The sequence below is a fragment of a genome, unplaced genomic scaffold (assembly GCF_019419815.1).
Source record: "Pyrus x bretschneideri cultivar Hongxiangsu unplaced genomic scaffold, Pyrus_bretschneideri_v1 Contig38, whole genome shotgun sequence".
In the NCBI taxonomy this organism is placed as follows: domain Eukaryota; kingdom Viridiplantae; phylum Streptophyta; class Magnoliopsida; order Rosales; family Rosaceae; genus Pyrus; species Pyrus x bretschneideri.
The window spans coordinates 3022684-3042534 of record NW_025999701.1 but is presented as its reverse complement, the minus strand read 5'-3'; the positions used below and the strand labels follow the sequence as shown (position 1 = coordinate 3042534).

Below are 19851 nucleotides of genomic sequence, written 5' to 3'. Positions count from 1 at the left end.
ATATATGAATTTTACGATAGATTCGATATCAGTTGAAAATTCTTTACGTGCACGGTCAACTACAAAACCGTTAGACTCGATCAACCTAATCACAAACCTGAACAACGTTATCTCATTAATCCATTTTACTTGGATTCCGGAGGAGTGTGAACTCATTCAACCCACGTTCCAAGTCATAGTGCAAAAGTAAGTCCATTCACACTAAACGAAAAATATTCAAAAACCGCGTTGAAAGAGCAAGACAATGCATCTAGAGGTTTGTTAAGTGCTTTTTGGCGTCGCAAAAAAAGAAAGACTTCCGACTTCTCCAAAGTCCAAACGCAAAAGCACTTAAGCAGCATATTCTCCGCTTCCCCCCATAATCTCCTCTTAAGCCCGCAATCTTGGCATGTGGGTTCATGTGTCGCCATGTGGGTGGCGTTATTACAAGCCTAAGTAACTGCGCTCCAAGACGGCCAGAGCTGTCAAACCCCACTCTTCCTTTGCCACGTGGCTCGATTACAAGAGGCTTTAACAGTTAATTATCCGGTTAATTAACATTTTATTTTATATACTTTTGGGGTTTACTTTTTGGACCCACCAACCCCAATGTCACGTATAAATAATGAGCATTTGGCCATTTAGGCAAACATTTCAAAAATGGCCACCAAACATAAAACTCAAAACTCTCACATTTTCTCTTCTGCCATGGAGCACTGGATCCGAGGACCGACGGTCGGCCGCGGCTCCACTGCCACAGTCTCCCTCGCCACCAGCACCATCTCTGGCGAACAATTCGCGGTGAAGTCTACCGAGCTCTCCAGCTCGTCCTTTTTGCAGAAGGAGCAATGTTTTTTGTCCAAGCTAAGTTGCCCCCATATAGTTAAGTACTTGGGCTGCAATATTAGCATTGAAAACAACAAGCATATGTACAATCTCTGCATGGAGTACGTAACCGGCGGCACGCTTTTCGACGCAATTCGGAGGCTGGGAGGGCCGCTAGAGGAGGCCATGATCCAACTGTACACACATCAAATTGTGCAAGGATTGGAGTATTTGCATGAGAATAAGTTGGTACATTGTGACATCAAGAGCCAAAACATTTTGGTGACCGAAGAGAGCGCCAAAATTGCCGATTTGGGTTGTGCTAAATTGGTACAAGGAGTTGCAGAGGACGAAGACTCTGTCGAGGCACGTGCTACTATTTCGGGTACGCCGGTGTTTATGGCGCCGGAGGTTGCTCGCGGTGAAGAGCAGGGGTTTGAGGCTGACATATGGGCTCTAGGGTGCACAATTATAGAAATGGCAACTGGTGGCGGGCCTTGGCCGGAGATAAATGATCCGGTTTCAGCTCTCTACCGGATTGGATTCTCCGGTGACTTACCGGAGATTCCAAGCCGACTTTCGAGCAAGGGTAAGGATTTCTTGATCAAGTGTTTGATGAAAGATCCAAGAGAGAGGTGGACAGCTAAGCAGCTTCTTGAGCATCCATTTCTGGAAGAGCATTTGGGGTCTAAGTTCAATACCGAGCAAGTAATGGGGTCTCCAATTAGTGTGTTAGATCAAGGCCTTTGGGATTCATTTGAAGGATCTGAAAGTCCAACGGGATTGCAATCTGTTGAGGTTGAAGGTGTTTGTTTGAATTCTCCAACAGAAAGGATCAAGAAACTGATTGGATTTTCGACATTTTCAAATGCACCCAATTGGGAATTTGATGAAAGTTGGTCAACTGTTAGAAGCAATGGCGACGAAGAAATCAAAAACTTGGTTGTTGCAAACAACAATGTCGTCTCAGACGGTGAAGTTTTTGCTGCAACTTCTTCAACTGTGGCTTCAATTTTTCTTGAAGAGATTGAGAGTTTAAACTCTGATGAGGATTTAGATTTTGAATTTATGATTAGTAATAGTGTGATAGAAGATTCTTTTGTATCAAACAATCTTGAAATTGGATCAGATAATCATAATTTTGATTTTATTCACTCCCATTGTTATCATTCGTGTCTTAATTTTGCCTGCCAAAGTAGGCATTAGTGGAGTTTCTTTTCTATTTTGTTTTAGTTTTAGTAGTTCCAAGGGCTCCAAGCCTACAACATAAACAAATCACCTACTAGCTACTCGTTTAATGATACTGCTGCTCCCAATACTAGAAGAGGTCTCAAACTCGAATTGTCAAAGTTTCATATTTGGTTCAACAGCTCAGTACTAATCAACAACGATATTGTTTGCAGCTTAACCATCATTGCAGTCTAATATGTCAGTGGTTTTATACATAAGCATCGATGCAATTTTTCATTTTAGGAGCATTTGATGTTATTAAGGACCTTAGTTAGGGTACCAAACTGTGATTTTTGAATAGTTGTCTCTCTAATTATTTATATAATTCGAAGGTTAATTAAGCATACACATAACCTGGATATGCATGTATATATTCACCCCTTTTGGCCTCTTATGCTGTCTCTATACACAAACCAAGAGGAGCTGTCTCTTGTGTTATCCAGAAGGAGAAACAAGGCCAGCTTGTATTTTTAGTTTTTTAATTTCTTTTTAATTTTTTAATACATCCCAATCATTAATCTTAGGAAGATTGCATTATTTTATTATACACCTAAGTTTTGCAAGCTAGGCCAGCCTTTTTGTTTGCATATATTTTCTTTGAATATTCTACTCATGACAACAATTATCATGTGGGCATTAGGCTTTTCACTGACATGCATGTGAAGGGTTAAATACATTTACAGTCTGTGAAGAGCTAGCCATAGCCAGTGAATTGCTCTCTGCTGTGATGTTCGATTTCTTCCCTTTTGCAACTACAACAGTGGCCAGCTTCGGGCGGGCAGTTAAAAGGAGGACTTTCACGGCACGAGTACACTAAAATTATAAACTTCGCTCTCGCATACTAGCGGAGAATATTCAAGTCTTCATATATATTTTGGCTTGACATAGAAGTCAATTTAATTTATTGAGAGGTTGATGAAGCTTCCTGCGTGAACGAAGAAGAGAGACTTTTGTTAGACAATTGAGAGGAGTCAACAAGTTTGTTCCCACTACCTATTCTCTATCCTGGCTATGTAGGTGAATAATATTCAAAATCAAAGTTTAATTCTTTCCCCATTCTAATATCATGGGTGGGGAGGGGAGGTGCTCAATTCGCAAATAAATAGTACACATCCACAAACTCTCTCTCTATAATATATGTTATATATATCAACTACCAACTTTTTCTTGACTCATAATTTCATGTTGCTCTTAACCACAGACAAATGTATAGTTTGTACGAATAATTCTTGTATTACTTAACACAATCATTTTCTAATTGATGCATCAACTGTCATATAATGTAATTCACCAAGAGAATCTAACTTATAACCTATTATGCATAGACACGTCGGTATCCTTTCGTACTTCCGTGTCGTGTCGTATTCCTTCATGGCCATACAACAATTCTTCTTGTCAACTTAACATACCATTCAATAGTCTTATTAAATTGGCATTACCTAACCTCCTTTGGCAATTGACATCTAGTGGAAGAAGTAAAGCGAACGTGTTCTATGGCACCGCCAGGGGATGGAAGAATTAAAAGGGTGTTTGTTTTAATAAAAGGAAAAATGCATTAAACAAAGTCAACTAATTTAAAGACGTCAACTTATTAATCGATTAATCCAATCCATGATGAAAATCGACTTCTGGAAGAGTCAAACACGTTCGCTCTTCACCTTTTCCCTTCATTTTCTCTTTGTCATATTGAAAGGTCAACTCAAGACTCGCAAGACCTAAAGGCTTTTGACAAACAAACAAAATTTATGCAATCATCCTTGCGTAATTGTGAAGTGTCAAATATAAATTCTCAAAGGCAATGCTAGCTCGTTTGTTTTTTTTTTTGGAAAACTGGAAATATAATACCAAGACAAAGATGTCAGAAAGGTACAAGGAAAGCCTACACCGAAGCCAACAAACAACAAAACAACATAACAAAGTAGGGAAGGGGATAAGGAGAAAGACAATAGAACCGGGTTCTAGTGTCACCCCTACACCTCCCATCAAAATCAAGGGGGACAAGGCAATGCTAGCTCGTTTGGAAAAAGAAAAAAAAAAAAGAAGGCAATGCTAGCTTACCATATGTTTGGTGAATTGGCAGAGATTTTTCAGATCAGCACCATCTATTCGAACACCCTATCGAAATATAAGATGCATTCTTATTTCACCTAATATTGGTATTCTCTCGTTCTTATCAGTAAATGGAAAACATATATATGTGGTTCATTTGATGATTAGGATTTAATTATATTGAATAGCTTGATGGTAGGTTTCGCTTTCTGGAAGATGGAGTTATCATATCTCATCAAATTGTAGACACCAAATTAGCCTGTTTAAAGGTTTTGCATCTTCATTCTTCACACCTACCAGAGTTAAACTAGCCTATTAGAGCTCATGAGCCAATTTTACTCCCTAACTTAATTATTTTTATGTTAGGGTTTGAATAAGAAAATAAAAGTCACATTGAAACTTACTTGACTTCTCATAACTTAAATTTTTGTTATCGGTTTCATTGAGCATTTGGTCACTGTGGGTTCTTTAGTTCTCGTGGTTGTTTTTTTTTTTCATTTACTTTCCTTTATATTTCTTAATAAAATGGTGAAGGAGGGATGGGAGGGGTTTTTTTGGTGTAATAGTTCTCATCTCTATAGGGAAAGCAGGTGCTTTGCACGCGACTATTGCCGAAAAACTAATCTCGCCTAATTTTTCTTTATTGAACTTGTAAAAAAATTATATGCTTGTGCTTTGGACTTTAGCAATTAGGGTCTGGTTTTTATGTAGACTCAAAGCCGACCAACTCTACAGATATGGATACAATCGAGTTCGAATCTCTCTCTAAGCAATTTAAACCTTTGTAGTTGAGTACCATTTGAATATAAAAATCGACCAACTCCCATTTATTAAATTTCAAGCCCCACTTACGCATGCTCCCAGTTTATCACATTGTGTGTTATCAATAAAAGAAATTGCACTTTGCATGTATTATATTTACATGACACCCTAGTAGTTCATCTATTCTATGAAGCAATCTAAAATTTAGCAAGCTATTCTATGAAGCAATCTAAAATTTAGCAAGCTATGTATGCATTAATATGTCACTGATGATCAATCTATGTTGATTTGAATTACTGTTTGGGGATTAATGAGAAACTTGGGTATTTACCAATTCTACTATTAATGTGAACTAATTAGTGAATTCATTATTGGGAGCTTCTGCTAGCTCATTTGGTTATTCTTCTTCATAAGTCAGCTTTCGGCTGCCTTATCTATCATCTGTGTGGCTTTCTTCACTTGTGCAGGAGCAGTAGTTTCCCTGTGCTCTTGGTCCTTTTTCAGATTCTCCACTTCTTCGATGCATTTTCGGAGCAGATGGAGCTCTTTGATATAGTAGTGTAGTCTATCTATAACCATTGCCAGGAATAAGGAAAACCCTGTGCAATGACAAACATTTCAAGTATAAATAGAGAAAAATGGCATAATTACAACTATAGCTAAATAAAAACATATAAATTATGAACAAAAGTTAGCCTGTAACTATAAACCGGTGTTTGGCATCAATCGAGTTGTATTCGGCACCTTGCTGCAAAACCCTGCCTGAACTTATAATTAAGGCAAGCTATGTATTTTTTAACTGGGACAGAAGGCAACATGGTACTTGTTGTGAGTATGTGAAGAATATATTGTCCCATGTCGGAAATTTCAAAAACCTCTCAAAGGTTTATAAGGAGTTGGGTGACTCCACCTATTGGATTTAGGGTGCATGGAGCCTCAACTTTCTTCACTTCCGGCTAAGCTTTTTCTGCTTCGGAGAGTTATGTTTTACAAGACTTAACATGACATGAGATTGGTAACAGAATTGCCAACAGAAAAGGATTTTCATTCATCGCCCAAAAATTAGATACATGCAATCATCAAAATTGAAAACTCCTACAACTTTACCCTAACAAGGTTACTGATATAGTTTTTCCCCATGTAAATTTTAACGAAAAGGGTTACTATGGACATAGCTTACCAATGAGAGATGCTTCTAGGAGACGATGTGCCATAAGAACCTCATCTGTTGGATTGACAAAGCCTGTCTCTGTTAAACGTTTCTGAACACTGAATACACTATATATAGTGGAGCTAAAGACGACGAGAATGGTTCCTCCCACGCTCTTCGCCACCAATGGCCCTCGCCCTTGCTTCGATCGATCTAACCCCACGATCACCAACTTCCTCAGAGGGGTTTGGAACAAAAGGCTCAGAATCAATACCATTTCAGCCAGCACGAGTGTAAACAAAACTTGATTCATATTGCTTCTGGTAATTAGCAACAAAGTTGATTTTTTTTTCAATGATTTTGCTAATTACATGAAGGTGAAGAATGTTGAAAATATAAGGTTTAAAACCCAACGGTGTAATAAATGTATAGGGTTTGTTTTGTAGGTGTCCTGTGTGATATGTTTCTTCTGAGTTCCCAGGAGATTCAACAGCTTGCTTCTGCAAACTTCAAAATCAAAGAATTGTACTTTCCATGATTACATGAGGCAGGGATAGAATAATTTCATCATGTCCCCAAGGACACACTTGGTATATGTGTCTCTTAGGGATCGGACATCTTGTTTCAGGAAATGAGATCTTTTTTCAAATGGTTCTTTTTAAGTCATTGAGAATAAAGAGGGCTTCAGGTTAAAGTAATTAACCTCCCTTCTTTAACAAATAATTTTGTAATAACATCAAATATTTTTATAAGTGATGAATTCTCCCGGTGAATAAAGGTTTTTTTTTTAATTACTATGTCTCCGTTTTTTCATTTCCCTCTTTCCTTAGTATATAGCTTAAAGTATTAATTTTGCTATACTAAAGAGAAGAAACCATCAAATATTGTTGCATTATGGAGTATGACCTACTAATAGTAAAGTGTGTATGCTTTTTTAGTCAAAATAGTCTTTGGAATTAGCATAATTGCTTACTTTAGTCCTTTGACAATGAAAATCAATAGAAATGGTTTCTAAATTTATCTATCGTAAAACATTTTTTATCATTTCGTGAAAAATCAATTAATATCTTTGTTAAGTGGAGGGGTTGGTTTATAAAAAATACTGTCTAAAAAGTAGTCATGTAATCATTTACATAACAATTTAATGATAATATTGAAATATTTAACGGTTGACAAATCCATAGACCACTATTAATATCATGACTGTTTAGGAAAAAAACATCTAAAACAAATAATGAATTCAGCGAAAACGGTGCGCTGCAGTATTTTTTAAGACACATACCAAAAACAACGATCGAGACTGTCAATTTCGTCACTCTGTCCTCTCATCCTCTTACCAAATTAGCAGGAGTTTTAATAAAAAGTCCACAATACTGTTTATTTTAACGAAAAATCATATTTTTACACAAGTCAATTCTATATTATTTACTTTACTCTTTATTTTATCTTTATCGTTAACATTTAAAGTTTTTAACTTTTTTTTTTTATTAGTTTTCCTAATTAGCAATAGCATTAGCTGTAGGTCCCAACTCTACTTTCGACTCTGCAGTTTGTACTTTGTACTCAGACTCAGGCGGGGAACACTATCTGCAATGGAGGCGCCGCCATTCGCCTCTTCCACCAAGACGCTACCGTTTCGCTCATCCTCCCCTTCCTCCCCTGTATTCCTTCCCAAAACTCTCCTCAATTTCAGACGTCCCAGAAGCTTCTCCGTCCGTGCCTCCGCCGCCGGAGATTCCAGTGCTTCCTCTCCTTCTCCCTCCCGTCTCTCTAATATGTGTTTTAATAAATCCTAATTAATTTCAATAATAATTGAGTTTGTTTGAATAATGAAACAGTGGTGACTCTGCTCGACTACGGCGCCGGCAATGTTCGCAGCGTGAGGAATGCCATTCGCCACCTTGGCTTCGGCTTCAAAGATGTAATTCTTCTCTTCTTTTTGGTCAAATGTCTATCTTTTCTTGGTTTCTCTTTACCTGAATTCTGACAATTTGCTTACATTTGCCTTCAATGTAATACACTTGTAAATAATATCTTTTGTAATGCTGGGTAAATTGTATTCATTTTGTGTGTTACAGATTTTATTAGAAATTTAGAACAGAAAAGAAAGACGTCGGAAATCAGTTTCGTGTAAAGGATAGTAAATAATTGAGTTATGTTTTAACAGAAGTTCGAAATGTAGGTCCAAACTCCGGAAGACATTCTGAATGCCGAACGCCTAGTTTTTCCCGGTGGGGGTGCTTTTGCTGCTGCCATGGATGTGCTGAATAAGAATGGGTATGTGTTTCTTTTCTTTTATATCGGATTCTAGAAGGATCAATTGTTCGTTGAGTCCGTTTAAATGGATTAGTGACAAAGAAGGGATAAAGTGCATATTCGGAGAATGGGAAATGTGATTAAGTTACTCATGATCAAAGAAGCATCGTGACAGTGATTGGTAGTTAGTTTATCTCTCACTTGTAGCTAACCATATAATAGTTGCTTTTTAAATGGTGGAGAAATTTCAGACCTTTAATGTTTATTTTTTAGGATGGCGGAAGCAATCTGTTCATATATTGAGAAGGATCGACCATTTCTAGGCATCTGTCTTGGACTTCAACTCCTTTTTGAGTCCAGTGAAGAGAATGGACCAGGTCAGTGCTTCATGCCTCATTTTTCACCCACTTTGTTTTTCAATTTTTGTAATAAATCATCTAGATGGATCTCGTCGTGGAGTATTCACTTATGGCTAGTTGGATGGAGTGATTTTAAAAGGCATTGGATTTCTAAATAAGGCTAACTATAAGAACACAAATATCATGTATTGAAAAGGATTTGGAATAATTTGATACAATGTATTAGAGATGGATTTGCAATTGCTGTTTAAAATGATTCATTTGACATGAATGATTCTTTTCATTCCATGTATTGTAAAGTCCAGTTAATGGATTTAGTTATATAATGGTACCTAAAATCCCTAGAATAGAAATCACTCTTCCGATATGATAACATTTTGCATTTCATACTGGCATACATAGCAAATATTGAGGATGCAGCAATCCAGTCATGAGTTATCGTGATAATGAAAGCCTCTAGTTGTTATGTGCTATCATAATTAGTGACGAGTGAGGGAGAGAGCTTGGTTTAAGGAGATAGTGATAGAAACAAATTAATGTGAATTTAAATAGATCTAACAATATTATAGCCCTTGTATTTTTATATATTTAACTTAGTTATAGTTGAACTGATGTTATACATGCCTCAGTGAAGGGTCTTGGCTTGATACCCGGAGTGGTTGGGCATTTTGATTCATCAAATGGTTTTAGAGTTCCACACATTGGATGGAATGCTTTGCAGATTGAAAAAGACTCATTAATTTTGGATGATGTTGGAAGCCATCATGTCTATTTCGTTCATTCTTACAGAGCCATGCAAGTATGTCTTATTCTCCTATTTTACAGAAAGTAGTTTGTGTTTCATGTATCCGATACATACTTCTACTAAGAGTACATTGATTTGTACATTTACTGGGTGTGACCTAACTGTGTACCAATTTTCAGTCAGATGAAAACAAAGACTGGGTTTCGTCTACTTGCAACTATGGAGACAATTTTATTACGTCTATTAGAAGGGGAAATGTGCATGCAGTTCAATTCCACCCGGAAAAGAGTGGAGGCAAGATATCATTCCTCTCTCCTGTCTGTTAGTAGATTTTAATGGTAGTCCAAAGTGTACAGGAATTGTAGGAATGTTTCATATCTTGTTTCTTTTAGCAAAAAGGTAGCAGATTTTATCTCACATGACTTTCGTAACCCCTATAGCGAGGAACTGAAGCAGAAAACTGAAAGTCAAAGAGGCTTTTAGTTTGAAGCCCCAAACAACATTTAATTTTAGCCAAAATTCAGAAAGACAAAATTAAATGCAAAATTTACTCAACTCTCAAAGGTAATGAAAGAAATGAAAATTAAACTCTTGAAATTTTCTGTAGACTTGAAAAACTTGTCATTTTCTTTCCTAGAATGAAGAGATCAAGTTCCTGTTTAAGGGTTAGGCAGTGGATCATTCTGACCTTTGCTGTGTAATTTTGGCATTCTGAGATCTATTTTATAGACTTTGTTCCAATTCACTTTATCGATACTTGAAATGTGCTTTAAATGTATTTTCATGATGTGAAGGCCTATTATTGACATCAATATTAGCTGAATTTGAATGTTTAGATGTTGGTCTTTCGATATTGAGAAGATTTTTGTATCCAAAGGCAAATCTGGAAAAGGTAACCTTTGTACTAATGAGAAATATGCTTCCCATACGTTGACTACGTTTAACCATCTAACAATCTGAGATGTTCTTGTGAAGACAGAAGCTCACTGAAAGGAAGGCTTTGAAACTTTCTAAGAGGGTAATTCTTATTGACTTATTTTATAGTTTCTCTTTTCAGTGGTTGGTGGGTGGGTTTTGGGGGGGGGGGGGGGGGGGGGGGGGGGGGTGTTGTGGTGTTGGGGGGTGTTGTTTTGGTGTATGTGGCGGAAGGGGATTCAATTTTAATATTGTAGTCCAACTTACAATATCATATGTTGGACTCGGATTATCACTTAGCTCGATGTCTGTCATATGCTGACTGTGAAGGTTGTCCCTAAATTGTGTTGCTTAGGTGATTGCTTGTCTTGATGTGAGGACGAATGACAGGGGAGATCTTGTTGTAACCAAAGGTGACCAATATGATGTAAGAGAGCACACAAAAGAGAATGAGGTATTGCAACAATTCTTGACACTTTCCTTATACATTTTTGGTGATTTTTGTACCTTGTTTCTGGATACAAATTGTCATGTTTACAAAAGATTTTATAAATCCCATGAGTGAATAATAATTTATCTCAGTCAAAATTTATAAGATCTAGTTCAATAAGCCCCACTTATGGATCTTACTGTAGATTCTTTGCTTGTTTCAAGCACTTCTGGTTTGATAGTTGATACCTTTTTTTCCCTATTTGAGTAGGTGACCTGCTTTAAGCAGCACCCGAAGAAAGCATATCTTTGGTTTGACGGAATATTGTTATTAGTTAAAAAGAAAAGGGTTACTTTTTCTATTCATTGGGGTTCTTGTTCTGTCATGACTGTTCAAGATCTTACTTGATATCTTTTCACATTCTTGATATGGTTCAAATTATTTTCGTTATATTGCTTTCATGTCTGCTAATCAGAAACTTTAATAGGTAAGCCTGTGGAGCTTGCTCGACAATATTACAAAGATGGGGCTGATGAGGTGTGCCTCCTTAAGTTTGAACAAAATTCACTGCTTATATATTATCAAAGAGCCATAGTAATCTGCTGAAGTCTTGGTTTTGAAATTTTCAGGTCAGCTTTCTAGTATTACTGGTTTTCGAGACTTCCCTCTGGGCGACTTGCCCATGTTACAGGTTTGTGATAGAAAATCCGTTAATGTTTGACTTGAATCTTTCAGTTGTGGTGTTGGGGGGTGTTGTTTTGGTGTATGTGGCGGAAGGGGATTCAATTTTAATATTGTAGTCCAACTTACAATATCATATGTTGGACTCGGATTATCACTTAGCTCGATGTCTGTCATATGCTGACTGTGAAGGTTGTCCCTAAATTGTGTTGCTTAGGTGATTGCTTGTCTTGATGTGAGGACGAATGACAGGGGAGATCTTGTTGTAACCAAAGGTGACCAATATGATGTAAGAGAGCACACAAAAGAGAATGAGGTATTGCAACAATTCTTGACACTTTCCTTATACATTTTTGGTGATTTTTGTACCTTGTTTCTGGATACAAATTGTCATGTTTACAAAAGATTTTATAAATCCCATGAGTGAATAATAATTTATCTCAGTCAAAATTTATAAGATCTAGTTCAATAAGCCCCACTTATGGATCTTACTGTAGATTCTTTGCTTGTTTCAAGCACTTCTGGTTTGATAGTTGATACCTTTTTTTCCCTATTTGAGTAGGTGACCTGCTTTAAGCAGCACCCGAAGAAAGCATATCTTTGGTTTGACGGAATATTGTTATTAGTTAAAAAGAAAAGGGTTACTTTTTCTATTCATTGGGGTTCTTGTTCTGTCATGACTGTTCAAGATCTTACTTGATATCTTTTCACATTCTTGATATGGTTCAAATTATTTTCGTTATATTGCTTTCATGTCTGCTAATCAGAAACTTTAATAGGTAAGCCTGTGGAGCTTGCTCGACAATATTACAAAGATGGGGCTGATGAGGTGTGCCTCCTTAAGTTTGAACAAAATTCACTGCTTATATATTATCAAAGAGCCATAGTAATCTGCTGAAGTCTTGGTTTTGAAATTTTCAGGTCAGCTTTCTAGTATTACTGGTTTTCGAGACTTCCCTCTGGGCGACTTGCCCATGTTACAGGTTTGTGATAGAAAATCCGTTAATGTTTGACTTGAATCTTTCAGTTGTGACACAATTGAGAGTTCTCCGATTTTAAAGCTGGATTGTTACATGTTAATTAATTTCCTAATTCTTATTTTCTTTCATGCTTTGTAGGTATTGAGATATACATCAGAAAATGTTTTTGTACCATTAACTGTCGGAGGTGGCATCAGAGATTTTACAGATGCAAATGGCAGGTATAATCTTAGGTGTAAAATTTTGATGGACCAATAATTGTCTTTTCTTGCACATTTCATCTTTCTTTCCTGCATATGTTTTTCTCTAGAGAAACTCAATCCAATAGCTTCAACTCAAATTATATATGCGAATTAAATGTATCAGTATGGAGTCTATGGACATGGATTATAGGTTCATTTTTTTATTTTTCAGGCACTATTCTAGTTTAGAAGTTGCTTCGGAATATTTCAGATGTGGGGCTGATAAGATTTCTATTGGAAGCAATGCAGTTTATGCTGCAGAAGAATATTTGAGAACTGGAGTATGCAATAACTTTCGCTGTTTCAAATTCAGGTCTGTACAATCCACATCTCTGTAAGCCTCTCTAATGGTTGTTCAACTGACTTTTCAGGTAAAAAGTGGAAAAAGTAGCTTGGAGTAGATATCTAGAGTTTATGGAAATCAGGTAATATGTCGTCCAGTATATGCATCCATGCTTAACATTCTTTTGAGTTAATCTGCACAATTTGACATAGTATAAAAAGTCTCAGTACACATTTTGTTATATTCCAATTAATAACAGCAATGCAAAGTGCTAGTCACTCCCCCAAATTTATCATTTTCCTTAGCTGGAATTGTCCCAGCGTCCGTTTTTGAAGCATTTTTTTAACCCTCCGAGAATTCATTATGGTTCTTGTAGGACCATAACTTAGGAAACAAGAGTTGATAAAGAAGCTCATCTCATTTTGTTCTTTCTGCTTTTACGTGTTCTGAATTTATTGACGGTGAAGACTTTCTGTTTGGAGTCTTGGCTGACTAATTAGTCATGGTCACCTAGATGGTTGTAATTATGTCTGGTCACGTAGACGGTTGTAATTATGTCTGCCATTATGTCTTAGTCTTGCAGAAAGCATGGATCAATGTTTTTATATGATGCAGGCTGTGGTCGTGAGCATTGATCCTTGCAGAGTGTATGTTAAAACTTCAAAAGATGTAGAGTTCTAAGGCTAGCAAACCCAGGTAACGGGCCGTAACTTCAAATCTTTCCTTCCTCGTTTCTCCTACTTGGATACACCGTTGATCTTCATGTTTTATAGAGCAAAACCATGTGTTAAAATATCTAGGAAAGTTGTAAAGAAATAAATTCTCTTAATGTTAATTTCAGGTCCAAATGGAGAAGAATTTGTATGGTACCAGTGCACAGTAAGTATTCTTTTCGTTTGCTTTCTTTACCTATGTAGTACCATTCAAAGTTAAAACATGATACATTTCTGAAGCATATTACATGGAATTGCTTCATTTAATTAATCCCCATAAAATAAAACAGCAACGAGAATCCCCTGAACCTCCATGTCTTGGAATTTCCTTCAAAATATGCGTAGTCTGGCATTAATTATCAGCTCTAAAGACATGATTAGGACTTAGGAGTACATATTGTTGATTTAAGATAGTCGCAGGTAGAATTTTAAGTTCTTCACAAGGGAGAACGGAACTTAGAGTAACTCATGTCATTTATTTGTACCCCACACACATGGCTTTATCTGTTTGCGCTCCATTGAATTGTTCATTATTCCAATTTAACTTGTATTATGATACACCGTGAGACATTTCTGTGCTTCAGTTGTATGCTAAATATATAATTGGCAGGACAAGAGGATGAACTTGGTTGTCAGATGCAACAATTAGAAATCCTTATAACAAGATTTTCCCGATTATATCTTGAAAGTATATGTTGTTTGTTCTTCAGGTTAGCGGTGGCCGAGAAGGCCGACCAATTGGAGCATATGAGCTTGCAAAAGCAGTTGAGGAGCTGGGAGCTGGAGAAATACTGCTAAACTGCATTGATTGTGATGGTAAAGATTACTATTACTTTCCTCAAAACTTTTCTGTTACAAGTAAATTTCTTTTTCGAGCATAACCCTTCTTTATAAAATGGATACTTAAAGTTAATCATTTGTACAATAAATGCTATCTTTCCCCTGTTAGTTCTAGTTTCTCAAACTTCCCAAATGTTTGAAACTATATATTTTGTTCTGGAAGGCATTGCTGTCATTTACAATTTTCTTTTACTTCATTCTCAAACTAGTTTGTTGTTTTTGTTGGATTTTCATGCTTATGTCGAGTCTTCGATGCTTTCAGGTCAAAAGAAGGGATTTGATATAGATATAATAAAGCTGATCTCAGACGCTGTGAACATTCCTGTGATTGCTAGTAGCGGTGCTGGTTCTGCTGAACACTTCTCCGAGGTGTTCAGGAAAACAAATGCATCGGCTGCCCTAGCTGCCGGCATTTTCCATCGGAAGGAGGTATAGCTTTTGAACATTTTATATGACTTGTTAGCATCTAGGTGCTGATTATCATTGTTAATACTCTGATTATAATCCTTGCAGGTGCCTATTCAGTCAGTGAAGGAACACTTGTTAAACGAACGCATAGAAGTCAGAATCTGAACCCAGCGTTGCCGAAAGATGTAGGTGACCGACTCCTTTTTTATCGCAAAAAGAAAAACGTTTTAAGAGATGTGCAGTCCGTCAGTCTGCTAAGCGGAAACTTTTTAACTCTTTGACCCCGAGCATGTACCTTCATGTTATGGCAGCGATTTCCCCAACGAAATTTCGAGTTATTTAAACAGGGCACCCTTAAATTTTGAGGATTTTTGCAGAACTAATAGTATGTAAATGTTGCAGTCCTGTATTTTACAGTATGATGTTATGTATTACTCGGCAGGTGAGACTTTTCAATATTTGAATTTGAACCTAAGTTTATTTGTGGCCGAGTAATTTAGCTCCTCCAGTGCACTCCTTCGCCATCTAAAGGTTAAATATGCAATTAAAAAGGAAGAATATCATATCTCGTATCTGAACGTTAAATGATGAATATATTAAATAAATGCATATAATGTAACCAGTTGCAAAATTTTGATTTAGCATTTGCAAATGGGGGCTTTAGATCAATCCAAAAAATCAACATAGTTATTAGGTTATGTCCACTGTTGTCTTTTCCCCACTTTTATTTCTTTTATACTCATTACATATATATTTTTTAAATATTAGAGATAAACAAAAATCTTTTAATTTCATCCATAACATATGACTGTAACTTAACTAACAAATATATGCATTATTTATACCTTTAAGTAAGATATAAAACTTAACTAAAAGGTACAAAAACGTCCCATTTATAGGTGTTTTTTTAATTTTATAATCTACTTGTATAAGCAAGACACATTATTTAACGGATTGTCTTAAATTGGCTAACGGATGTAAGCACAATGACCAATTTGGCCAAATTAAAAACACAGGAACTAAATTGGCCGATAGAGTAAAACACAAGGACCATTTTGCCTTTTTTTTTTTTTTTTTTTTCGAGGCAGGTTGATTATAAAACAGAACTATCATATAGGAAGATAAATACAATTATCTATGATATAAGTTGATTATAAAAATTAAAAATAAAATCTATAAATAGAGTTTAGAGCAATAGGAAGAACAAGAAATAACAACAAAAGAAAATAAAATGGGAGTTTTAACGAAACACTCCCGATATTGTTTATTTTTAACGAAAAATCACATTTTTTTCCCTTTCCCTGGTTCTTTCCACTACACCTTTATTTGTCATTTTTCATTAAAACTAAAGATTTTTTGGACTTTTCATTAGTTTTCTTAAAAAAAAAAATTAAGAATAAGAAGAAATAATTAAAAAGATAATTAGGAAGAAATTTATTTTTTATAATAAATTTTAACATTAAAGAGATAATTATTATTTATAATAAAATTATTCAAAAATATGGGATTTGACTTGTTTTAATAAATTGAACTATTCCTAATGTACTAAATAAATTGATCTTGCAAGTATAATTCTTCATTGAATAAAGACTTGTATTTTATCAAAAAGGAGAAAGACTGTAATTTGTCCAATTTCCAATTGTGTTCTAGCTAAATATACAAAACCAAAATTAATCAAAAAAGCTTGCTTGCAAACTCCTCTTTGACCTGCTTCAATCTGGAAGCCAAAGACTCAGAACTCGCCAGATCTCTGAGCTCCGAAATGCTCCTTCCGAGCTGAAGCGCCACTTTCACTTCGAACACCTCGCCATTCTCCCTCTCCCCCCCAACCTCCCCTTCCTTCAACGCCAACTGTATCGTCTCCTCAATCAGCTTAAAAAACCCAGCAGAACTCCTATACATCTCAAACACCATCCCCACCTGCCCGCCGTGCTCCAAACTATTCACCACCAGACCCAAGCCCCCACACACCACAGCCAGCACCGTACCCCACCACCCAACAAACCCATCACACCCTACAACCCCCGCCCCAGCCGCCGCAAACCCGGTCAGCATTGGCCCACACATTGCCAGAATCTTGTTCACCTTCAGCACCACATTGCTGAGCCTCACGTATTCCGCACCATCTTTTCCTCTCACCACACCCAACACGCTCTTCATTTCCTCCTCCAACTTCTCATCCCACCCGTTCCTCTCTGCCTCCTCCTCGCCCGCCTTCTCATGCTCAGTCTCGTGCTCCTCCGGCCACCACACAGCGGGCTCCACGTGGGAAGGGAACTTCTCGATCATGGTTCCCAAAAGAGGAAGCGGGTAGGCCTTGTCCAATGCCAGCACCTTCTCCATTGCAAGTTTCACATCGTTTGAAGTCGGAGTTTTCAGAAACAGCGTCGTCTTGATCTCTTGGTGAAGCCGTTTGAACAGCCTCGAAGCGTTTCTCTGTTCTTCCGCCAGCTGGGAAGGCTGGATTTTGTTCATCACCAGCAGAATCCCGGTGACGGAAATGTAGAGGAGGCCTGCAGAGAGCTTGAGGGGCAGAATGGACGCTCCGGATACAGCCGCTGATGCGAATCCGGCCATGATAGCCGCCGTGGCTGTCATTCCGTTCACGGAGTTCAAAAGTAGGGCGTTCCAGTTGTCCCTCTGAGCACATATGTTCTTATGCATTTCTGCTCTGTCAGACACAATCTCCATTACTGCGTACAGCTCTTGCACCAAATTCGAATCCAAATTTGGTTCGTTACGATTTGATTTTTTCTTGTTTCCGAATTTCGGGTTGTGTTCTAAATCAGTTGAAGTAGCTGCTAGATTTAATTCATTCACAAGGAGCTGTCTAGGAACTGGGAGAGAGGATGATTTTTGGAATTTTGGTGTGTGAAGAGCGGCTCTTGTGTTTCTAAACGTAGCTGAAGAAAAACGAGAAGAAGAACAAAAAGAAGATTGAAGCGTAGCCATCGAGAAATGCTCCAAAATTGGTAGGGTTTGCCACTCTGCTATCAAACTTGAGATTGATGGTGTTTTTGTGAGGAATTGGTTGAGATTTTATAGAGAGGGAATTGAGAGAGTACCACGAAATGGGCGTGGGGTTTTTAAAGTAATTCTGGTTTTGTGTTTGACTCATTTTCACCTTTTGAGTTTGACCATTTACTGAGAAAATAAAGTTTTGTACTTGCGCAGACCCTCTTTGTGAGGATTTCGGAATTATGTAAATCGTGTTCGTTCAACGTATATCGTGCGATCAAAAATTATTTTAAATATTTTTATTAAAAAATAAACATAAAAAATACCTAATAAAAACTTATCGTATGATGTACAATAAACAGACACAATTCACAAATTCTCGAAATTATAAGAGAACCCGCTAGGATCCGGACTTGTAAGTTTGGGGCTTGAGAGAGTCAAATTTTGAACACTCTGCTAGGTTGTCTTGTGGTCCATGTCTCTACAGACGACTTCTATAGACGACTACGAACCAATTAAAAATGTAATTGATGTCCGAACTGAAATTAACTTATTATCATGTGTTGCATGCCAATGTAATAGTCTTCACTTTTCAATTGAGAGTGAAAAGTGTGGTCCAAGGTTTAACGCGGGGTTTGGTGATCTACTACTAACATGTGAAACTAATCTCAACTTAAATTTCCTGTGTTGATGTAGAATTGAGTTAATATCGAATCAACTTAGATCTGACCTTAAAAGTATACAACCACACAAGAACATAAGATATATCGTGATTCACCCTGAGTTGAGGCTAAGCCCACGTTGGTCTAACCTCTAGTTTTACTAAGTAAATGTAGGTAACATTATACATGCAGACTTGTTGGCTTTGAGAGAGTAAACAGGCTAGAGTTCCCTTCTCTAGTGAGGTTGGGGGGCCCTTTTATAAACAAAGGGTTTGCCTTCGCCTTTTTCACCGCTTATGTCTGCTAAATAGTGAGGCTCAAATAATAACCTACAAGACTAATAGGTGTGGAAATCTATTACAAAAAAAGCATGGGTGAAATTATAAAAAAAAGACACTAAATATTAAGTTATTGTTACAAATTATATTAACATAGTATGATTGTCTAAATCTTATGTAGAGAAAATTTAGATTCCTACTAGACTTTGCATTACTTGAGGAGCAAGTTATTCTCTCCCTCTTATTCCTGTAAATAAAGGTCCTAGGCATAAGGAATATTAATCACATAATCCTCAAGCCCTTTTCTTCTCTATCTCTTTCCTTTCTTCTTCTCTATTCAAATGTAGGTCTCTCGAGTGGTTATGTATGTTACAACCATCCGCGAATGTCTACCGGGTGGTTATGTATATTACGACCATTCGCTCTATCGAGGCACACATGTGGCCAACTCAACCACTAAGCTTCCATTGGAAACCATGTTGTGGCATGACCACTTAGGACACCCATGACGAACTATGATGTGCCGTATTCTTAAAAAAAAAACAATCAGGGGCATCCCCTTCCCTGATGTATGGACATTGTTCATCTTTGCATTTCATGCGAAACATGTTCATTGGACAAATTGCTTACTCATCAATTCACGAACAAGATTCGAACAGATCCTTCATCTTTTCTACAGCAGATTCAGAGGAATATTTGTGGATTGATCCAACTAGCGGACCAATTAAATAATTTATGGTTTGGTTGACATATCGAAACATTGGTAACATGTTTATCCACACACAACACCGCTTTTCTAGGCTTCTAGCACCAATATTAGGTTGTGGGCTCACCACCCCGATTATGCCAAAAAGTCTAGAAGATTGGATAATGTTGGAGAGTTTACAGCGAAAAGTTCGATGATTATTGCATTTCCCTTGGGTACATAAGTTGAAGATTTAATTCCTTATGTTCACACCCAAACAATCTCATAGAAACCATTCATTAATGCCTTTACATGATCGTATGGATCTTGGTAGTGAGTGGACTAAGCTTCCGGTTTTTTGCATGCTATTTTGGCATTATTGTTGGTTATTGGGTATGAACCTAATGTTTTGTATTTATGC

The 19851-nt window shown here is 37.0% G+C and overlaps 3 protein-coding genes and 1 pseudogene across 3 annotated transcripts; 2 read left to right on the top strand and 2 right to left on the bottom strand.

Moving 5' to 3' along the window:
• The first annotated feature begins 642 nt into the window (after positions 1–642).
• LOC125468457 (mitogen-activated protein kinase kinase kinase 18-like) lies at positions 643–2026 on the top strand. Its single transcript, XM_048564236.1, has one exon. The coding sequence runs from the start codon at positions 688–690 to the stop codon at positions 2008–2010; it is 1323 nt and encodes a 440-aa protein (XP_048420193.1). The 5' UTR covers positions 643–687; the 3' UTR covers positions 2011–2026.
• Positions 2027–4895: 2869 nt separating this feature from the next.
• On the bottom strand, positions 4896–6515 carry LOC125468471. The gene is made up of 2 exons (XM_048564255.1): positions 6026–6515; positions 4896–5444 (listed from the first exon to the last, which is right to left on the bottom strand). The coding sequence occupies exons 1-2, from the start codon at positions 6306–6308 to the stop codon at positions 5260–5262; spliced, it is 468 nt and encodes a 155-aa protein (XP_048420212.1). The 5' UTR covers positions 6309–6515; the 3' UTR covers positions 4896–5259.
• A 995-nt stretch (positions 6516–7510) lies between these two features.
• On the top strand, positions 7511–15327 carry LOC125468454 (annotated as a pseudogene).
• A 1066-nt stretch (positions 15328–16393) lies between these two features.
• LOC125468469 (probable F-box protein At4g22030) lies at positions 16394–17903 on the bottom strand. Its single transcript, XM_048564254.1, has one exon. The coding sequence runs from the start codon at positions 17797–17799 to the stop codon at positions 16522–16524; it is 1278 nt and encodes a 425-aa protein (XP_048420211.1). The 5' UTR covers positions 17800–17903; the 3' UTR covers positions 16394–16521.
• Positions 17904–19851: the final 1948 nt, after the last annotated feature.

Coding starts and splice junctions, on each gene's coding strand:
- LOC125468457 (XM_048564236.1), top strand. CDS start 688: ATGGAGCACTGGATCCGAGGACCGACGGTCGGCCGCGGCTCCACTGCC.
- LOC125468471 (XM_048564255.1), bottom strand. CDS start 6,308: ATGAATCAAGTTTTGTTTACACTCGTGCTGGCTGAAATGGTATTGATT. Junction 5,445..6,025: donor CCTAGAAGCATCTCTCATTG/GTAAGCTATGTC, acceptor GTCATTGCACAG/GGTTTTCCTTATTCCTGGCA.
- LOC125468469 (XM_048564254.1), bottom strand. CDS start 17,799: ATGGCTACGCTTCAATCTTCTTTTTGTTCTTCTTCTCGTTTTTCTTCA.